The 22,962-nt window shown below is 40.1% G+C and overlaps 1 protein-coding gene across 4 annotated transcripts in view; it reads right to left on the bottom strand.

Moving 5' to 3' along the window:
* Window positions 1-9,498: 9,498 nt before the first annotated feature.
* Window positions 9,499-22,962, bottom strand: part of LOC127583023 (G protein-activated inward rectifier potassium channel 1-like) — a 55,259-nt gene continuing 41,795 nt past the window's right edge. For 2 of the 4 annotated variants that reach the window (XM_052038717.1, XM_052038718.1), the window contains exon 3: window positions 9,499-16,950. In XM_052038717.1, coding sequence (XP_051894677.1) covers window positions 16,346-16,950 — 605 coding nt within the window. In that variant the 3' untranslated portion in view covers window positions 9,499-16,345. The remainder of the gene's footprint in view (window positions 16,951-22,962) is intronic. The other 2 variants (XR_007958192.1, XM_052038719.1) reach the window with 2 other exon arrangements.

The raw sequence follows: 22,962 nt of genomic DNA, 5'->3' as shown, positions 1-22,962 counted from the left end.
CACACAGGCTGAGACAAGAACGGGCAGCCCACCTCTATAATTCCAAAATATCCAGTCACTCACAAACAAGATTCCTGCCACCTACATCCTTACTTTGGATGATGCCATTCACATTTGGCTTTGCCTGAGACGTGCCTCCCCATTGCACAGTATTTGTCTCTAGTGGCTCCCTAGCTACCAAGTTAAAATCAGCATGACTTAATATTCTTTTAGGCTCGGTCCGCATGTCTCCATCCTCCCCCAGTCCTACACTCCTGCTGAGCACATTTTTCCTCCAATTCTGAGCACATTATCCAGTGTGAAGAACCCAGGATTCACTCCCTCCCAGAAAGCTCAATGGTTAAACATCAAAAAACTACAGATGCTGGTAATCTGAAACAAAATAAACAAAAAATGCTGGAAATACTCAGTAGGTCAGGCAGCATCTGTGGAAGAAGCAATACTTAAATCTTTCATGTCCTAGTCAGGATCATTCTCTACATGATTTCCAATACCTGAAGCAGCCTTGATGCACCTCCTCCTGAAGAGGTGCAGCCTTTCTTGAAGTGGTGTTGGCTAGCATTAAATGAAACTTGCCACTCGGAATGTTTTGTGCCAAGTTAATGAATTCAGTGTATTTCTGAATGCTAAACTCATTAAAGTATGAAGGCAGCAAATGAGGTTCAATTTGTTTTATGTGATGTCTATCAGTTAAAATAGAGGAAAAAAAACTCATGAAATGATGCTACATTCTGCCCACACTTGCTTTCAAAAATAGTCAAGGGTACTTAAAACAAAACAGTATTGATATTTCAAGACAAGATAATGCACAAACTTTCCAAAAGCAATTCCCAAAAAGTTATGTATGCAATCAGATGATATTTTATACTAAATTCAGTAAATATATGAACTTCATATTAAACAGTATGCAAAAGTCAGAAACAATGACCTTACCTGCTGAGAAGAACTCTCTGTTTCACTCTCCTTCCTTGACTCCCTGCTTTTACTAACATCCCTCCTTCATACATCCACCTGAATCTGGTCAAAATTATCCATGTTTTCACTGACCTATCCCTGCACAACAACCTGTATCACCCTCTTGCTGCCAGTCTCCCATCACAGCGCCCTCTATGGAGCGGTCCACTTGACCAGGATACAACTTAGAAAATTATTGACCACACACATGAACCCAATGGAGTTACAGTGTTGTTTGTAGTCTCCATTGAACAGATTGAGAATGGCCCAACAACTACATACAGACAATGTTCGTAAATGAGTTACATGTGCTGATCCTTCTTGTAGCTTTAGAGAGACACGATCAATGGTGCAAGTGGATCTGGTGTCAGTGGGAGAGTACTCGGGGAAAGGTGATGATCACATCATAGACTTTAGAATAGTAATGTAGAAAGCCACAGAGAAACCTAAAGAAGAACAAATTAAATGGAAGAGTCTTAAGTTCATTGGAATGAGAGGTGATTAGATTGGTACTGGTATTAGTTTATTATTGTCACTTGTACCGAGGTTCAGTGAAAAGCTTGTCTTACAAACCGATCATACAGGTCAATTCATTACACAGTGCAGTTACATTGAGTTAGTACAAAGTGCAATGATGTAGTACAGGTAAAAACAGTGACAGTACAGAGTAAAGCGTCACAGCTACAGAGAAAGTGCAGTGCAATAAGGTGCAAGGTCACAACAAGGTAGATCGTGAGGTCACAGTCCATCTCATTGTTAAAGGGGACCGTTCAATAGTCTTATCACAGTGGGGTAGAAGCTGTCCTTAAGTCTGGTGGTATGTGCCCTCAAGCACCTGTATCTTCTACCCAATGGAAGAGGAGGGAAGAGAGAATGTCCCATGTGGATGGGGTCTTTGATTATGCTGGCTGCTACATCAAGACAATGAGAGGTAAAGACAGTGTCCAAGGAGAGGAGGTTGGTGTCTGTGATGCGCTGGTCTGTGTCCACAACTCTCTGCAGCTTCTTGCGGTCTTGGGCAGAGCAATTGCCGTACCTAGCCATGATACATCCAGATAGGATGCTTCCTATGGTGCATCAGTAAAAGTTGGTTAAAGTGAAGCCAAGGATTGGCAGGTAAAATTATAATGGCACAAGGGGTGGTCTTTGATTCAGGTAGAAGTTGAGAATACTTCCTCAAGGCTGGGGCATCCTGGATGACAAAGAAGATGGAGTTTGTAATGAAACAAATAAAGGCACAGAGAAACCTAAAGAAGAACTTACTAAATGGAGGAGTGTTAACTTCATTGGAATGAGAGGTGATCAGATCAGACTAAAACTATGAAGCATGTCGGACAAACAACTTATGTGAAAATCAGGGTGAATATATTGAGAGGTGAAGTGAAAAGGAAAATAAGATGAGTAAAGAAAGGATAGTCATAAAGTTATACAGCCGGAAACAGGCCCATCGGCCCAACTCCCCATGCTGACCGAGGTGTCTTCCTGAGCTAGTCCCATTTGCCTGGATTTGACCACTATCTCACTCAACCCTTCCTATCCATGAACCTGCCCAAATGTCCTTTAAATGTTATAGGTGTACCTGCCTCTACCCCTTTCTCTGTCAGGCTTCCAGTCCTGGCAACATCCTTGTGAATCTTTTCTGCACCCCCTCTAGCTTAATCACATCCTTCCTATAGTATGATGACCAGGACTGCACACAATATTCCAGGTGCGGTCTCATCAATATCCTATACAGCTGTAACATGACGTCCAAACTCTTGTACTCAATGCCCCACTGGATGAAGGCAAGTATGCCATACTCCATCTTCAACACCTTGTCTACCTGTGCTGCCACTTTCAGGTGACTATGGACTTGTACCCCTAGGTCTCTCTGTTCCACCATACTCCCCAGGAGCCTATCATTTGCCATGTAATCCTGGCCTGGTTTAACTTCCAAAAATGCATCACTTTACACTTGTGTGAGTGAAATTTCATCTGCCATCCCTTTGCCCACTTTCCCAGTTGATCTAGATCCTGTTGTAACCTTAGACAACCTTCTTCATTTTAAGTCTTTTCATTGCCTTGTGCATACATGTTCTTGTGCATATGACAATAAACTCAACTTTGACTTTACTGTCCACTACAGCACGAATTTTGGTGTCATCCACAATCTTCCTCATCATGCCACTAATGTTCTCATCCAAATCGTTAATACGTACAGTAAACAATAGGGTACCCACACCAACCTTTGCGGCACATCACTGATCACAGGCCTCCAAACAACCCTCCACTACCACCCTCTGACACCTTCCACCAAGCCAATTTTGTATCCTATTGGCTAGCTCACCCAGGATCCAATGTTTCAAAAGAATATTAATTAGAAGGTGAAAAGAGGAGCCCATATGTATTTGAAGGATGTGTAAATAATAATTGGGATAGGGCTGAATAGGGATTAAAAAAGTGATTGGGTTTAGATGTGGAACAATGAAGAGGATGCTGCTAAAATCTCAATAGATGCAGAGGTAGAAGAGATAATGGGTGGGATTAAAACTGATAAGGAAAAGTATGCGACGAAGACTTGAAGCACTTACTGCAAATAAGTAACGTGGTCCAGATGGGATGCATCACAGATTGCTGAGGGAAATGGGGTGGAAATTATAGAAGGGTTTATCATAATTGTCCAATTGATACGAGGAGGTGTCCAAGGACTAGAAAGTGACAAATGTCACACCCTTGTTCAAAAAGGGGTATAAGGACATCACTGGCAACCACAGATCTGACATTCTAATTTTGGTGGCAAGAAAGCTTTAGTAAACAGTAAAAAGAGAAAAAAAGTTATAGACATTTTAAGAAATTTGAGTTAATAAAGGAGAGCCAGGATGGATATGTTAAAAAGAAATTGTGCTTGATGTCATTTATTTGGATTTTCAGAAGGCATTTGATGAAGTCAGATATTAATGTGTAAGATTTGTTAATAATATTGAGGAGGTGGCAGCCTGAATAAAAAGAAATGTTTAAGGACAGAAAGCAGAAAGCCACAGTGGGTGATTATTTCTTGAGACTGGTGGGTAATAGACAGTGGTTTTCCCCAGAAGTCAGAACTCAGGCCATTGTTTCATTTAATATATATTAATGACGGATGAGTCATGCAGGGTAAAATTTTGAAATTTGCTAATGACACCAAACCTGGACGTGGTTGTGAGCAGCGAGGAAGCTAATGATAGACTGCAAGACGACCTGGATGGACTGGCTGGTTTGGCAGACAGATGGCAAAATGGGCAAGTAAGTGGGTATAGGGCATAATGGTTAAGATTTATGATTAGATTGGCCATATTAACTCAAATTTCAATCAGTATATTTTTCTTCTTGCCCAATTGTTGTTTCTAAAAACTTTTCCACCACCAAAATTAAACTACAGGGCCTGTGGTTGTCCTTATGCCCCTTTTTGAACTAGATTGTGAACTTTGCCATTTTCAAGTCCTTTGGCACTTCCCCTGCATCAAGAGTGGATTGGAAGGCAAAGACAACCCTCTCTACAACCTCTGGACCATTATCCAGAAACACGAATCCCACTGAGGCAGCTGGGCAATTTAAGCTGGTAATTAAATAAATCTGGAATTAAAGAAGTTGGTTTCAGTAACAGTATCCATGAAATTACCAAATTGTTGGAGAAACCATCTCTCCTCCCTGGCCATCCTCACCTTGTCTGATGTACAAGTACCGGCTCCCTGCTTTAGAGGCAATTAGAGATGGTTAATAAATGCCAAAGTTACTTGAGACACCCACATCCCATGAATAAATAAAACAAATATGAAATTTAATACAAAGAATTGTTAGGTGATTTTGTCAGAAAGGAGGGATAAAAGAGATTAAGTGAGATGAAAGGCTGTGCAAGAACAGAGAGCTCTGGATAGATCTGCACATAAATATTTGAAAACGGCAGGACATGTTGAGAGAGTAATTAGTACAAGGAGGTTGTTGAGCATTGGTTAGACACAATTGTAGTGTTGCATCCTTCTGTAATGTAATGAAGCTATGATTCGAGGGTCATCCTCTCACCAAACTCAGCACAACTCTGAGAAGAGAATGTCAGTTTGCTTGGTGGATACGTATTAGCTAAATAATAATTGGCAGTAATGCATTAATGTGGGGCTGCTGTGTGTAATTCAAAACAGAAAAGAACTTGATTTTTCCAGTAAATAAATTATTTTTTATTACTGGTTGTCTTTTTTCCATTGTCCGCAAAGTTGCTGCCATGCGTTGATATGTTAGAGAGCAACATTTTCACTATGCTACAAGTCAGAGTGAACTTATAATCTATTTAAATGATTTTCCAGTGATCTAAGATTGGATAAAGCACAAACCCTAAATCATAACAACACGACTATTTTATAGATAGTGGTATGGAAATTCAAGAGCATGGAAATGGCATTTTAATGCAATTTTTGGAGTGCAACATAAATTATTGGAGGAATGATGGAGTCACTTCTTCAGGATTTGGGTATTTCTGCAAAGTTTTGTGATCAGTTCTTGAAACATTCAAATCGTTGTTCTATTTGCTGGCCAATTTCCTTTATTATAGAAGTCATTGCATATTAATATGTATAAATTTAACTTCTTCAGTTTTATCAGAAACCAAAGATTCCAGTTTTCTCCCAGTTAGTAGTTGCCCTTCTCCCGATTTCTCCCCATTTTCTCCTCACTGCAGCATTGGTTGAAGCTCCAGATTTCCATAGGATCTCCATTAATATCATCGCAAATAGTACAGAACAAATCAAATTCTGCTAGAACTTCCTTTCCAAGGACATAAAAATAATGACAGGTGAATTTTTGCTTTGTTATATAAGAAGGGGCTAAGTGAACAGCTTACAGGTATTAAAACACAAATATGCTACTAGTAGTGATACTGTAAAAGTTGTAGTATTAACGAAATTGTGAAAGAATACCATGGCTGTTATTTGCTTCTGTATTTGACAGATTCTCCTGATCAGAGCATCCATTGGCCTAAGTTTCAATTGTTCTTCTACGAAGATTTTGAAGTAATTTATAAATACCATACTTTTAAAGGCTCACATAGATTGGAGGCATGTTCATCAGAATAGTTCTGAGGAAAGATGATAAAAGAAGATTTTTTTTCTTGTAGTCCTAAATTCCTAATTCTCTCATTTACTCATTTTCAAATGTTTTACACAAGCTTTTTTAAAACATTATTTCTAAGTGATACTGCCTGAAAATTCGATTGTTACTGTTGCTTGCTTTGCTCCACATAAGGTGGCCAATTTTTCTGAATCAGAGTGCACGTCCATTGATTTCCAGATTGATGCCAATCCAGAAATTCATCCAGGCACATCTTATCACTAATTGTGTTTGCAGAAATGAGACAGATGTGCATATCTCACTGTCATTCCCTGTGCAATGCTCATTTAGAACATTGCCAGGAAAAATTTATCCTTGTAGTCTGATATATGTCTTTCTTTGAGCAGTTGCATAATAAGCAGGGCTTTATAGCATTGCTTGTGAGTTAAAGGGTACTCCCTGACCAGGTACCAATCTGGTGTTCAGAATTCAATGCAGCAAGGATCCAATTAGTTTGTTTACTTACCCGATCTCAGTCAGGCCTCCCCATCACCACTCATCTTTCCATGGTACCCACTGCTCATAAACACATCACCTTTGCCCTATATACACTATATACATTGATCTTGAAACTCTTGACCTTGATCTTGAATCAAACCCCACCACTGACCACAGGCCACTGAATCATCAACCTCCCCAACTCACCCAAATATATCAATTCCCCCGTCTTCCTGCAAACAAGGTCTCCACCACCACAGATTGCTGGCAGCAAGCCCTTGCCCCAATCCCCCATTACATTCCCTCTCTGCTCTGTACACACTCAGCCATGGGCTCCGACATATCCATTTCCCTTTGAAGAACATACTTAATATTGGGTAAGGCTGATTCAATCATCCCAGACATCTTGAGGACTGAGTGTTACTGAATTTACAAGTAGAGAACCCATATCCAAAATGGTTATTGGTGTGTGGTTTGGTAGTGCATTAACCCATTGCAGGCTGTAATGAATTGCTAGGCCTGTATTATTCCAATACACCCAGAAAAATAAAGCCAGTCAATTTTCCTACAACAGCCATGTCAAGAATAAAGAACCAAAACTCACCTGGCTAAGTCTTATGTATTTCTAAGCTGAAATTCACACAGTATCCTCAATGCTTCTCTCAGTCCATTAAGCGCAAAAGCATAGCTAAGGAGAAATTAGGTTCCCTTAAGGATCAATGTGGTAATCTTTGTGTGAAGCCACGGGAAATGCATGAGGCCTTAAATGAATACTTTTCATCTGTATCATCCATGGAGAAGGATATAGAAGTTGTGAGTTCAGGGAAGGAACAGCAATATCATAGACCATATCAGCATTATGAAGGAGGTGGTGTTGGAGGTCTTGAAATGCATAAAAGTGGATAAATCCCTGAAGCCTGACCATGTGTACCTTAGGATATTATGGGAAGCAGGGAAGGAAACTGTCGGGGCCTTGGCAGAGATTTTTATATCTCCATTAACTACAGGTGAAGTACCAGAAGACTAGAGGATAGCTAACATTGTGCCTTTACATTAGAAGGGAAGCAGGGATAAGCCAGGGAACTGCACGCCAGTGAGCCTTACATCACTTGTAGGAAAGTTATTGGAAAGGATTCTGAGGGACAGGATTTATTTGCATTTGGAAAGGTAAAGCCTGATTAGGGAATAGTCAGCAAGGCTTTGTGCATGAGAAATCATGTGCAGTGACCAAGGTGATTGACAAGGGCAGGGTGGTAGTAAGGCTTTTGACAAGGTCCCACATGGCAGGCTGGTCCAGAAGGTTAGAATACATGGGATCCAGGGTGAGCTAACAAATTGGATACAACATTGGCTTGGTGCTATGAGGCAGAAGATGGTGGTGGAGAGTTGCTTTTTATATTGGAAGTCTATGGCTAGTGGTGTGCCACAGGGATTAATGCCGTGTCCTTTGGTTGTTTGTCATCTATATTAATGATTTGCATGATAATGTAGGTGGCACGATTAGTCAGTCTGCAGATGACACCAAAATTGGTGGTCTGGTGGACAGTGAAGATGGTTGTCTAGGGTTACAACAGGGTCTAGATCAACTGGGAAAGTGGGCAAATGGATGGCAGATAGAGAGCTTGCCTTCATTGGCCGAGGCACAGAGTATGAAAGTTGAGATGTCATGTTACAGTTGTATGAAACGTGGTTAGGCCGCACTTGGTATATTGTGTGCAGTTCTGGTCGCCATGTTATAGGAAGGATGTGATGAAGCTAGAGAGACTGCAAAAAAGATTCACAAGGACGTTGCTGGGACTGGAGGGCTTGAGTTATAAGGAGAGATTGAACAGGCTGAGTCTGTCTTCCCTGGAGCGAAGGAGACAGAGGGAGAAGGTTTAAAGGGGATCCGCGGGGTAAACTTTTCACACCAAGAGTAGTTGGTATCTGGAACGAGCTGCCAGAGGAAGTGATGGAGGCAGGAACAGTAACACTGAAGACGCATCTGGACAGGTACTTGAAAGAGCAAAGCGTCGAGGGATATGTAATTAATGCAAGCCAGTGGGATTAGTATAAATAGGCATGACAGTTGGCAAAGACACAGTGGGCTGAAGAGCAAGTTTCTGTGCTCTATCTGCAATTCGATGACTCTATGACCCTGCACTGAACTGCACTGCACTATGACATTGCACTGTATTGAAAGGAATAATTAATGCAGTGCAGTGTGTTATTATTATTCCTTATTAATATGGACTATGACCTCACGATCTACCTTGTTGTGACCTTGCACCTTATTGCACTGCACTTTCTCTGTAGCTGTGACACTTTACTCTGTACTGTTATTGTTTTTACCTGTACTACGTCAATGCACTCTGTACTAACTCGGTACCACCTCGGTACAAGTGACAATAATAAACCAATACCAATATTATTCATTTCAAGGTGTTTTGTTATTACATCCTTCAATATAGATTCCAACATTTTCACTAATACTGATGTTAGGTGAACAGCTTGGTAGTTCCCTGTCTTCTCTCTCCCTCCTTTCTTAAACAGTGGAATCAAATTTCCTACTCTCAAATCCACAGGAAAAATTCAGACTCTATAGAATTTTGGATGACAGTAACCAATAATTCTATCACCATTTCTTTCAAAACTTTGGGAATTTTATCATCAGGTCCTTGGGTTTATTAGTTTTCAAGTTCACCAACTTCTCTTGTAATATGTTTCTTGAATATTTATTTGCTTCTTTTCCTGCAGTGTAAAACTATTTGATTTGGAGGTTACCTCATTGAATAAATAATGGCCCAGATCCCCTGCTAAACAGCTAGGAGTTCTGCAGATTTCCCTGCAGCTGCACCCATCCCAGGTTAAACCTGCAACAATCCAGCAAAGTCATTCATCTGAATTCACAGCAACAGTTGCAAGGTAGGGGGGAGGTACAATTATATATATATATTTTGGATTTAATTAAGTGTACTTCATTGAGTTAATTTAAGTGCATGCAATTGTTTTTAAACATTTCTTATGTTTTAGGTTTTTTTTCATTTTACATTAAAAACATCCCATGTTTGATATTTAATAGCTTCAAATGTTCGATGTTGAAGAGAAAGCAATTCCACGGTGAGGTTTGCTTCTTCTGACTGGAACTGCTCTGTGTTGCACTGGGCCTCGTCAATCATCTGGTTTGTGTCTGAAGACTGACTCCAAGTAGGAGCAAGATAAGAAGACAAGATACCAGTGATCTTGAGTGAATTTCTATTCAATGGAAGATTTTTTATTTTTTGAAATTATTTTCCAAGATGTGGGCATTGGTGACAAGGTCAGTATTTATTCCCCATCCCCAATTGCCCTTGAGAGGCAGGGGTGAAGGTGCTCCCAGAGTGCTGTTGCATTGAGAGTTTGGGCCACTGTTTAAATCAATTTGAACACTTCACTAAACATGGAGAAAAATGAAATATTGCTGTAAGGACATAAGTAAATTCAGTGGAATAAAATGATTTACCTTTACATTTGTAAAACATTGCTTTAATCCATTTAGTTTCCAGCAAAACTAATTGCCTCTTCAATGACAAAGTGAGGCATCGTCAAATGGATATCATCTGCTTGCAGCTTCACTCCAGTTCTTTTTGCTAATATAACGCAAGCAAATATTTCTGATGAAAGTGTTCAAATGTTCACCACTTTGTGAAAAAGATCATTTGTTCTTTCTCTCCAAAACTCAGTAAGAAGTGTTCCAATGGCTGAACTTGGTGTTTGATACACTGCCAAATTTCCCTGTTTGTTTTAGAATATAAGTCATAGAAACAAGAGGCCAGAAAATCCCTGGAGTGCGCTCTGTCATTCAAAAAGGTCATGGATGGTTACCTCAAGACCACTTTCCTTTCTGAACCTCTTACTCATCGATTCCCTTAATGTCCAAAGTCTTATCCATCTTATCCTTGAAGACATGCAACAACCAAACACCACAACACTCAGGGATAGAGAAATGTAATGATTTACAACTCTTTGCAAAAATATTTTCCTCATCTTGGACCTAAATGGCTAACCCATTATCTAAGTCTTTGCCCTTTGGTTCTGGATTGTCCACCCAAAAGAAATAACCTCTCAACTTCTCTGTTGTCAATCCTCCTCAGAGAATCTTTTATGAATAAATTGAGACAACCTCTCATTTTCTCAAATCTAACGAGTATAGAGCAAACTGAGCCAATGCTTAAGCCTGGAGACCAAAAGTGTACACTGTATTCCAAATGATTCCAAATGTAATCAAAGCTGCTTAAGATCTCAGCAAGACTTCTTTAGTTTTGTGCTCCAGCTTTCTTGCAGTAAATGGCAACAGACTACTTGCCTCCTTAATTGTTTACAGAAGCTGCTTGTATACTTGCAGCTCTTCCAAGAACCTTCATAGTTATAGCTCCCTATAAACTAACAATTAATAGTTTCTTATCAGTTAAAAAAGCTCTAATTTTCCAAGTTTACAATAAGTAATTCCCTTGAAACTCAATTGCATAATGTTACTTTTTTCAAAGTTATGCAAATGAGCATCATTTTTTCTTGAAGTGAACTATAATAATCAGCACTTCTGGAATATTTCAGCTCATTCTGAAAGTTTGACCGGGCACCCCCAGACATGAGACATTCTTGCCCCTGTTGGGATTTCTGTGTCAGTCACGCATGGATGACATCATTCCCTGTGCTGCACATTTTTGGAGAATTGCAGAGGAATTTAACCTGTTGTGCCAGGAACATGCATTATTGGGAATTCCAGGGACAACCATGCCCTAGTGTTGCAGAGGTACATTTTGAACCTCGTAATGTAAGTCCATTATTCATATCTCATCCTTCTGCTGTCCCTATAAAACACAACACACTATGTTAGCTCCCAGTCTGGTTCTGGACTCCTCACTATTTGCTTCCACAACCAGAAATCCCAATCTTTCTGTCCTCCCCTGATTTCATGTCCTCTGACCCACAACTCATCTTGCCAACCCCTGAACCATTAACCCTCTGATCCTCTTGACCCCTCACCTTTCAAAGCTCAACCTCCTGACTTCATAATCTTCCAATCCTCTCAGAACCTGACTCCCATAAACATCTTTCCCTTCTGCCCCTTCCCCCACATACAACAAGGCGCTCGGTGGAAGCCCAGGTGACCACCTCCCAACTCATGCCCTCACCCAGGCCTGGATCAGTCCTGCTGCAGGCTTTTGACCCAAAATGTCAGAAATTCCTCTCCCCTCACAAATACTGCTAAACCCACTGAGCTCCTCCAGCAGATTGTTTGTTGCTCTGGATCAGTTCAAACCCTCGACACCCACACTGACCACTCCAGAATCGGCCCGACCCCAGGCCAATTACCCACTTATTCCTTTCTATTTGGTTCCAGTCTGATGTTCCCACCTGCAGGAGTAGATCACTCAGCCCCTTGACCTTGCTCTGCCATTTAATAAAAATGTGGCTCATCTGATTGTAACCTCAACTCCACATCCCCATCTACCTGTGTTAACCTTTCACCCCCTTATCGAGGATCAATCCATGTCAGCCTTTTTCAAAGACTCTTTTTCTAACTCCCCTTCAGGAAGCAAGCTCCAAAGACTCACAACTCTCTGAGAGAAAAAAAAATTGCACTGTGTTAAATGGACTTATTATAATGACACCTGGATTCAGTTTCTTCTACAAGAGTAAGCATCTTCTCCAGATCCAAACTATTAGCACGGAGTTATTTTGAAGGATTCCTCTGTCTCCATAGTTTCATAGTTTCCATTTTTACCTTTTTCAGAGATGAAAGCTTTTATTAAGAGGTCTCTTCTTCTCCCTTTCCGTTATAAGCCAAGCTTTGGAGTGGGAAGAAGCATAGCTTACTCTGGAGCAACCTAGTGACCCGACTTCTGTTGCCATTACTGAGCTGCTGACTGACTCACTTCTTCCACCCCATATTCTGCTGCAGTTCAGAAGAGGAAAGGTACAAGTAGGAAGGTGCAAGAGGGAAAAGAGAGAAATAAATGCAGGAGGAGAGAAACCAGTGTTGAAGGGCAAGGCAGGAACCTACAAACAGAAGGAAATAGAAAGGTTTAATGAGAGGAGAGAGGCACAGATGAAGTGGGGGGGGGGGGGGGAATAGGCTGAAGAGAACGAGATATAATAATTACAGTCAAAGTGAAAGAAAGAGGAGCCTGTGTGTTGGCCAGTGAATTTACCAAGATATCAACGGCAATTTCATCAGATATTGGTTGTGGCAAAACATCCAAAGCACTGCTCTGAAAGGTTGGACTCGTTTGCAGTAAAGGATTTTCTTTAGAGGTAAGAGTGTAGTGTGTAGGAACAGTGTGCTTGATGCAAACATTGGGTCTTCAAAATGGGAGAAGTGTATGGCACTGAAGGAGGTCTTTTGGCTTATCATGTCCATACTGTCCTGAAGAAGAGCTAATGAGCCAATCCCACACCCCAGCTATCCAATCTACCCTCATAATCTTCACTACGTCTTTGCAACTATCCTCTGTACTCTCTTTGGTACTAACGCCCCTAATATGGTAACCAAAACTTCCATGCTCCTAAAATTTGAGCTTAGGATAACAAAAGTAAATATCTCCTGAGCTTTACCAATGACCTTATCTACCTGTCCAGTTACCTTCTGGAATCAATGAAGACACACTCCAAAGTCTCTCTGTTTCCCTGAACATCTTGATATCCTATCAGTTATTATGCATTACCTCATACTATTCCATATTGAATTCATTCATCAGATTTCTGCCCACTGACCATTGAAACCTTCCTGCATTGTACAACTTTCTTCCTCACCAGCCTAGTTACAAATTTGATAATCATGGCCTTACATTCAAAACTAAATCACTGACACATCCCATAGAATGGATGCAACCTAGCAGTAAACTATGTAGAACTATGTGCAACAACCTTCTGGTCATCAACCTTTACCAATTTCTGAAACAATTTTGCATCCAACATTCCCTGGATCCCATGGGATTTTATTTTTATGACCAGTTTATCATATTGGAATCTTATCAAAACTACACTAAAACCCATATAGATTACATCAACAGCACAACACTCAACCCTCTGTTACCTCCTGAATAAGCAATTCATTGGTTAGATATGACCTTCATTCACCAAATCCATGCTGACATTTTATGCTTATCTAAATGATGATTTTATACTTTTCCTCAATTTGTTTTTGCAATATTTTGCCCACCACTGATGTTAGGCTGACTGTGGTTACACGAGCTGACGTTTTCTCCCTTTTTAAATGACGGCACCATGTTAGCAGTCTTCAACTCTACACCTGGACTCAGGGAAGATTGAAAAATGATGATCAGATCTTTATCTATTTCCTTCCTTGCTTCTCCAACACGATCCCAGGGAGAACATGCAGAGAGCATTGGAGGTCAGGAACGAACTGGGATCACTGGAGGTGTTACGCAGCAGCACCACCTGATGCATCTCTGTGACTTAACCTAACTTGTACGTTCTTTGCCATCCAGAGGAAATCCAATCCTTTTCCTTTGTGGAACATATTTACTCTGAACCTCCACTATCACCTCCGTAAACATCTCCCACTGACAAGACACTGACTTACATTCAAGTAACTATTCCCATTGCACTTTCAGCGGATTACATCTCATTCTACATGAGTTGGCTTTTCTCTAGTCAAAATTGTCTTAATAATTAAATCCAGTTGAAGCATCCAGTTATTCTTTAGAAATGTCATTCACTCAGAAGGTGATTAGAGCCTGGAATGTGCTGACTGAAGAGGTGGTGGAGGCAGATACTTGGATACTTTCAAAACATTTAAGAAACAACTGGATAAGTACATGAATCGCCAAGGCATAGAAGGCTGTGGACCTAACGTGGGTAAATGGGATTAGTGTACAAGAGGTGGCATAGACATGGTGGGCCAAAGGGGCTGTTTCTGCGTGATACGACTCTACGTCAAGCATTATCAAACATTGTAAGCACTTCCCATACAAGCGCCTGACATGAGTAAAAGTCACCAGAAGGTTCTGTCTCTGGGAAAATCAGGAGCATTGTCACAAATGACTGAAGCTGAACTTGAATGTCCATTAATTCCTTCACATGCACTGGTCAATTTTGCTGCGTGGGGCTTCTATGTAGTTACAAATCTAATTCAATTTAAATTGGCATAGCTCAAGGAAAATAGGCCACTACAAACAGATGGGTGGCAATGGTAACAGATGGGTGGCAATACTTGACTTCATTTTGCTGCTTTTCATAGATGGAAATGCCACAGGTACAGTCAACCCCACTGTAAGTTTGCAGAATGAAGCCAATATGATTCAATTTCAAAGTAATGCATCAAAACCAAACCAGACTCTTAACTGAAGTTGTATCGTATAACTATGGAACTTTTTTTCATTTCAGCAAAGAGCTTTAAAAATGTATTTCATCTCTAATTTTCTCTCCTATGGTGCTTGGTTACAGCTGAATGGAGCTGCCATTTGTTAATTTGGCTATCCTGGATGGAAAAGCTTCTTCACTGAATGCTGGCTTGCTATTTGCTTATGCAGCATACAGACCTAACCCTTATCTAATCACTCATCAACCTCATGAGTATCAGAGGAATCATTCATTTCAAAGCCGCCTCATCATCTCCAATCCCAACACCTACTTCCTGCCCTTTTTCCAATTTCTCTTTGAAAATTATAATTAAAACTGCTTCTACAGCTCTTTCAGGCATTGTGTTCCAGGTAGTGAGAAAACAATGCACCAAGTAAAATGTTTTCCTCATATCATCTCTGGTTCATTGCCAATGATTTTAGGTTTGTGTCCTCTATGTCCCAAGCTTGGTATGACTGGAATGTTTCTCCTTATTTACTCCAGTAACATCCTTCAAGATTTTGAATACTTCAAGCAAATCCTCTTTTAGCATTCTCTGTTTTTAGGGAAACAGCCCCAAATTCTCAAATTTCTCTTTTATTCCGGACACCTTTGCAATAAATCTGTTCAGCACTTTCTCTGAGGAACTTGACATTCTCGCTAAAGATCAGTGACTGGAAACATCCTTAATATTCCTGTTGATTTCTTCAAAGGTTTGGCCTAAATTTTAGAACACGAGCAATGATGGATATTCATTTTCTGCACAAGTGCCAATGTTTCATTTGGTTTCAGTATGAAATTCAAATGCTTGCTTATCTATTTATTTTGACAATGTTTCAATTAGTTGTCCAGTTTAGAAAAAGCAGCCCTGGGTAGGACACAATGTGGGATTGGTTTGTCAAGGTTGAATTGCTGCAGTAATGTGGATTTTAAAAACCTTTTCATTTTACCTCAGATCACAAAGAACATTGAACCTAATTAAGAGCAAGAACGATACACGAAAAACTAGAGTTCACAATTGGAGATGAAGATCTGGTTGATTTTTCTCCTTAGCAATGGAATGCTAAAGTCAGTTTTAAGCTTCTGCTTTAAAACAGTTGAGATAGGCTAACTTGGCACAGCATAAACATAAATCCTAGGACCCTCTGAATCAGTGTGACTCAAACTGATGACAGAGGATATGTTTATTAATCAATCTACTTGAAGAAATGCACCAAGGAGCTTTACTCAAGGCTTCGGCTTGATTAAAGCTTAATTGGGCTGCTCTAGAAAGACAAATGATTCCTCTTCCATGTTTACGCTTACTTTATGCTAATTTAGTATTCTGACACTGAAGCATGAACAAAACAGATGCTCATATTTTTCCTTCAACTTAAAACATTATAGCTACATGACTTTGCAAACCAAACCAACATTAGCTAAGTGTATATAACCCTAAAGCAGCTCAATCCACCTCAGTTAGAGTCTTAAGTCTCTGGTATTTTACAGATCACCTTCAAAAAAAATCACACTTCTAAATCAGGCGATCAGAATTCATTTTTCTCAGTTTGGCAGGTAAATTGTCGTCCATTCGTGAACCTGTAGGTTGCAAGTCATACGCCCTCTGTGGCAGATCCCCCGTTGATTGAGTGATGGATTCGGAATTGGTATTGAAGGCCTTCAGAGGGAGTCTTTCCTCAACACCGGAATTGTTGGCAATTGAACTTATCCGCTGCACTTTTAAAGGGAGGTCCCCAGTGCTGCAGGTTTTTTCTCCTATGTCTGCAGTCATTCTTAGAACTTTCTTCTGCAGCTCATCCTTGCAGGAGCTCATTTTCTGAAGCTTGGCTGGCAATTTTCTGCCCTTTTCCTCGAGGGTATCGATGCAATCCAGGGAGAAGATTCTCTCCTTTCTGTTCTTGCTGTTGCTGATGGAAGGAGTGGCGCAGAGTGATGTAAGTGACGGGTTCTCATCTTGTTCCTTTACACTATATGGAGAAGTGGGGACTTCAAATGTGGAGTGGAACTGGGAATAGTCCACGCGGAAAAAACCTTCTTCCAGTGACATGACTGGAAGAAACCTATGGCCCCAAAGAACTTCGTCTTCTGTATATGAGGTCCGTGCTTGACATGTCATTCCTGCAAAGCAGAATAACAGATAGCTTTTAAAGTTTTCCAAGTGGATTGGAATTTCAAAAATCATCCTTTATTTTATTAAAAATGCTAATATTAAAAACATTTGAAAAATCACAAAGTCAAGTAAATTGTTATAGTTAAACCCAAGTGACTGATCATTGATCCTATTATAAAAATAACTTTCTAACTGGAAGAGGAAATTTCACTACATAACTAAGTAAGGTTCATTTTTCATCTCAGGAGACCACCACAGCAATCAACTAATAAATACAGATCGTAAGTTGACACAAGATACCCAGTATTTGACTCATAATTTTATGAATTAAAAACTTGGACTATATTAACTAGAATCTTAAAAAATTCAGCTCGAGCATCCAAAATGATGAGCAGGTGTATGATAATAAACAGTGCCCAGATGATTACCAGTGGCTGGTAAATCAGTAACACAGAGCATAAATTTAGGATTAGTACAAAAAGCATAAAGAGGGGATTAGAAGAAATCCTTTCATGCATAATCCGTTGAATATGGAATGCATTACCAAAGTTGACTGTAAGTCAATTCAATCACAAAACTTTGGAGGGAATTAAGTAAATACATGAAGCAGGAAAATATTAAAAGGGTGCAGGGAAAGAGCAGAAAAGTGAGATTGCTTCTTTGTTTATTCACATTTACATTTTGATTCAAATACTCAGGGTAATGTATACCCAACATTGCCAATTCTTGATGCTTTATCGTGCAACACTGATACAGGACATCCCCTAGGTAATACATCCCCTATATTGTCGGTTCCCAATCTGGGTGAGGGTACTGAAGGGAATTTTTCCCTCTTTGAAAGCAATACCAATAGGAGAAAATGCTGAAGACTAACTAGTTAACGTCTTGCCTCAGGTTATAGGTTCAAAATATATTCCAGATATCTGGGCACAGAAATCCAACAGACATTCCACTACAGTACCAAGGGAGCGTGGAATCGAGATTCATTTTGGATGAGGTGATAATTTGCGTTTATATGAAAAATGGAGTCAATGTGATGCTTGAATGTTCGACCCAAAACAGTCACCAGTGTGACATGTGCAGCTGTATTTGCAGATCACAGATCAGCTTCACATCACATAAATGTTCAAAGGTAGACGAGATCTGTCATGTTAATACCTCAAGACATAGAACAAAGCAATGCAGGAATTAGGAAATACAGGGCTATTTATTTCAGTGGTATGTGATTGAAAATGTACTCTTACCAGACAGGAACAAGATCATGACCATTTCCAGGATATTTCTCATCACTCTGGAAATTCAACCAGGCACTTCCCAATTGGAGCAGCACTTGAGTATCATTCATCAAGTAACACCAGTCTCCAGATATCACCCTTTTTGGAGCAATGGCAGGGAAATTAGTTCATGTTGTACCAAGGAATGGCCAGCATTGGGCACTCCCAGACAATTAGGTGAACTTGTCATTTGCCTTTAGAGATGATGAGACTTGCTTGCATATTTTCTTCTTCTTACTGAGAAGAGCTTTCCATGATTGTGAAGTATACGTTACTTAGCACACTAACACAACAAATGATGCAGCAATGAATAAGGTCAGAAATAAAACCTGTTGGTAATCTGGATTAAAGATGGAAAATTGCAGGAAGGTGTATTTCACTGTGTGTTTTGATGTATATGTGACTAACAAAGATATCTTATCTTATATCTTATCTTATCTTAAATCCATGGCAGATATTTGAAAGCATATTGGATAAAGAGAAAAGGCAGGATAATGCTTAAGATGCTTCACAATGCTTCATTGTGATCTTTATACTAATTTGAATTTGTTTTTGTTGAGAATTCGTAGTATACATGTGCCCTTTGACAAACCTGACACAGGATTACTCAAAAATAAGAAGTCAGTTTGAAGTATTTCAAGTGGTACAAAATCAGTTGGAAAAATAACAATTCTTATTGTCGTTGACATTTACAATCCACTAAGATCCCCAGGCACATTCAACTGGTCTGCCTCCTTCCATATCTCTACCAGTACTATTCTAGATTTGAATATTTGAACTGCCAGCTGGCAGGGAATAGTTAGCAAATAGAATCATTAGAGAGTCATAGAGATGTACTGCATGGAAACTGGCCATTTGGCCCACCACATCCGTACTGACCACTGAGCACCCATCCGCACTAATCCAATGTCCCAGTGCTTGCCCATACCCTTCAATCCCTAATTTATATCCCGAATAAAAGTGATACAAGTGCTCATCCAGACCCCTTTTAAATACTGTCAGCGATCCCATTTCAACTACTCTTTTGGGCAGTGCATTCTAGGTACTCACCCCTGTGGGTGAGAAAGGTCCCCCTCATATCCCCTCTGTATCTCTTCCCCACTGTCCTAAACCTAGGACCCCTTGTTTTGTCTATCTCTGATATGGGGAAAACTTCCCTGCAGTCTACCCTATCTATACCCTTCATAATTTTATATACCTCAAACATGCCCCTTCTTAACTTCCTCCACTCCTGGAAGAACCTACCTAGCCTCTTCAGTCTCTCCTCATAAGAGATAAGAGATAAGATATCTTTATTAGTCACACATACATCGAAATGCACAGTGAAATGCATCTTTTGTGTAGAATGTTCTGGGGGCAGCCTGCAAGTTTCGCCACACTTCCAGCGCCAACATAGCATGCCCACAACTTCCTAACCTGTAAGTCTTTGGAATGTGGGAGGAAACCGGAGCACCTGGAAGAAACCCACACAGACACGGGGAGAACGTACAAACTCCTTGCAGACAGTGGCCGTAATTGAACCCGGGTATGCTAACCTTGCCTTACACTCGTGAGGTTAATATTAGATCTTAACATAAGAGCTGTAGGATGCGATACTTAACCTCTGGAATCTCTGGGAATGGTTCTACAGTTAGCAATAAAAGGACTGTGCATTGCAAGGCAGGGAATGGGAACAGAAGGCAAGTAAGAATGTTTGAGTCACTATGAGAACCAACAGGTGCAAGGCTGGAGTCACAGGAGACTGCAGTTACTGGAATCTGGAACAAAAAAAAGTGCAAGAGGAACTCAGCGGGTCAGGCAGCATCTGTGGAGGGAAATAGACAGCCTGCTTCATTCCAGGCAACATCCTGGTGAATCTCCTCTACACCCTCTCCAGCGCAAAACACATCCTTCCCAAAGTGTGGTACCCAGAAATGCATGCGGTACTCCAGTTGAGGCCCAACCAAATTTTTGTGCAGTTGGAGCACAACCTCCCTGCTTTGTATTCAATGCCATGACCAATGAATCCTTGTCTGAAAATAAAATCATAGAATCACATAAATCAGAAGATGGTCATTTGGCCCAGACGTACTGATTCTGAAAAAAACTATTCAATTATCTCATCTTCCTACTCTTTCTTTCTAGTTTAAAAAATGTAGTTTTTTTAAAAAGTATTTCATCTTTATGTCCAACACATTTAAAATGCATTTAAACATATAAAATGCTCTTTTATATTAATTTGTTCTTTTAAACTTATGTAATTTACGTTTGTCATGTTTGTAATGTACTGTGCTGCTAATGCAAAAAGCTATTTTCATGGCATTTATACCCTGGGTATGTTTGCCCTTGACAATAAACTTGAAAGTCACTGACCCTTCAGGCAGTACGTTTCCGATGGTAACAGTTGATTATGTAAAAATTCCATTTGTTTCATTTTTCTGTAAATCTGTGTCCAAACATTCAGCCCAGTAAAAACAATTTATAAAATATCTCTTCCATTTAAAATTAAGGAACACCTCTCCTCAATCTGTCTTAATCTCCTCCGTTCTAAGGAGAACAATCTTAGTCTCTCTGGTCTCTCTTCGTCCTTGGCAACATTCTGGGTAGCCTTACAAAAGTGTTGACATCTCTCCTAAAGCGGTGGTCTATTTTATACTCATACAGAAGGAGGCCATTTGGCCCGTTGTGTCTACACTGGCTCCCAGATGAACAATACCTTTACCCCCATTCCTGTCTCCTTATTTCCCTGTATCCCTGCAACTTATTCTCTCTCACACATGCTGATCAACTCTTTTTGATTCTTTTATCCCATTAAAATTTGATGTAATATCCTGGCTGAGTGAAGCAGGACATGACCTGACGACACAATCCATGATCTTGTATCTTGACAAAATTCACTTTGATGAAGTCGAGGAGAGGACAAAGAACACAGGAGTAATAAACTAGATGTGAATCCTTTGAGCACTGCAAATGATAGTGTTGCTGAAGGAGTTAAAACAAGCAAGTGGAAGAAAACACTTCATATGTAATCATAATGAATTTACTATTCTTGTAAAGATCCATTGCTATAAGTCCAAAACTACAGCTTTGAACTAAAACAAGATTTGAGTATGCTGAAATGTTAACACTGCAATTAAAATTAATGACAGAAGGAGCATCCAAAACCAAATTAAAATCCTGGTAATTAGAACAACCTCAACCTGCTCTGAAATTATTGTAGACCTTCCGAGCTAAATTACTACAAGATGTGTTTTTGGATGGATCATATGATTTTGCAGCAATACCCACACACCACCCCCACTGCCTTTCCTTGCAATGCTAATATGCTTTGAATTATCTTCCAGTGTAAGACCCCTCTGTGGGCTTTACTTTATTTAAATGCGCATCCTCTTTAAGCCATCTCCCACTGCTTTCTTCCTTCTGCTGAAGCAGAGGGATGCTCTGCAGTACTTCATAACCTGCATCAGTGCCAATTTGCTGTCACCAGCTGTCTCCCTGACTGGTTGTGACAGGATTTATACCCCATGTGAGATGAAACACTCCACTGCCACCAGTGAAATAGCAAACAACTGATGAAAACAGTTGAGTGAGAATTGTGAGGCAGGAGGGAGATTCAAACAATAAAACTGTCAACAACTATCACCTCATGTTATTTCAAACATAAGAAGCATATTTGATCTCCATGGAGACGCCACCATAAACCTGATTGCCAGCACCAATTAACTGCATTATAAGGAAAGACTGGAAATTTGTATGCTCTTTTACCTTGTAAGTAAATGATAGATGACCTTGTGGAAGTGCAAGATACATATATATCATCTTTCCCAGGGTCAAGATGTCTAATACTACAGGGCATGCATTTAAGGTGAGAGAAGGAAAGTTCAAAGGAGATATGTGGGGCAGGCTTTTTACACAGAGAGCCTGGAATGCCCTGCCAGGGGTGGTAGTGGAGTCAGATACAATAGAGGTGTTTAAGAGGCTCTTGGATAGGCATATGAATATGCAGAGAATGGAGGCTATATAGACCATGTGCAGGCAGAAGGGATTAGGCGTCATTAGCTTAATTAGTTCAGCACAACATCGTGGGCCGAAGGGCCTGGTCCTGTTCTGTACTGTCCTATGTTCCATATACATGGTAAATCTGCCAATTTTAAGTCAAAAATGGATGTAGAGCAAGGAGAGGTGTGTCACAGACAAATCATCCAATATCACTGATGTCAATGAATCCTGTAATGTCTTTACTTAAATGTGCTTCACATGCTTTAATAGAGTGATTGCACCATGGAACGGTCTTGTGAATTATTCTACAGACAAATAGGTGCTGTCATGAAGGGACCATTAGCGTACATGAATGGATGACTTGGAATGGACAATCTTGAATTAGATTAACAAATGGAAAAAAAATTATACACAGAATAGAACTGACCTGATTTGCATTGTTCATGAAACTAGTCAGGGAGAAATGCATGAATAGTTACTTCATCCCTTTACTTTGATCTACAATACACTGATCAATGGACATTACAGAAAAAATGGGTTGACCAGCAGCCCACTGAAGCTGAATCTGTTGTGAAAGAACATTGTTAATGATCCTCCCATTAGCAGTGCTTTGGTCTATGTGAACACAAGGAGTTGAAGCGTTCTGGGAAGAGCTGCCTGAAGGATTGTTAAGATGAAGACCTTTTACAATATCTTTTAGCACTCATTGAAGGCGTGGGTCTAGAAATTGCCCTACACATCTAAACAGTGTTGCATGCTGTCCTAACA

The sequence above is a fragment of the Pristis pectinata genome, chromosome 25, assembly GCF_009764475.1.
Source record: "Pristis pectinata isolate sPriPec2 chromosome 25, sPriPec2.1.pri, whole genome shotgun sequence".
NCBI lineage: Eukaryota > Metazoa > Chordata > Chondrichthyes > Rhinopristiformes > Pristidae > Pristis > Pristis pectinata.
Note: the sequence above shows the minus strand (reverse complement) of the source record. Positions and strands in the feature narration are given on the sequence as shown.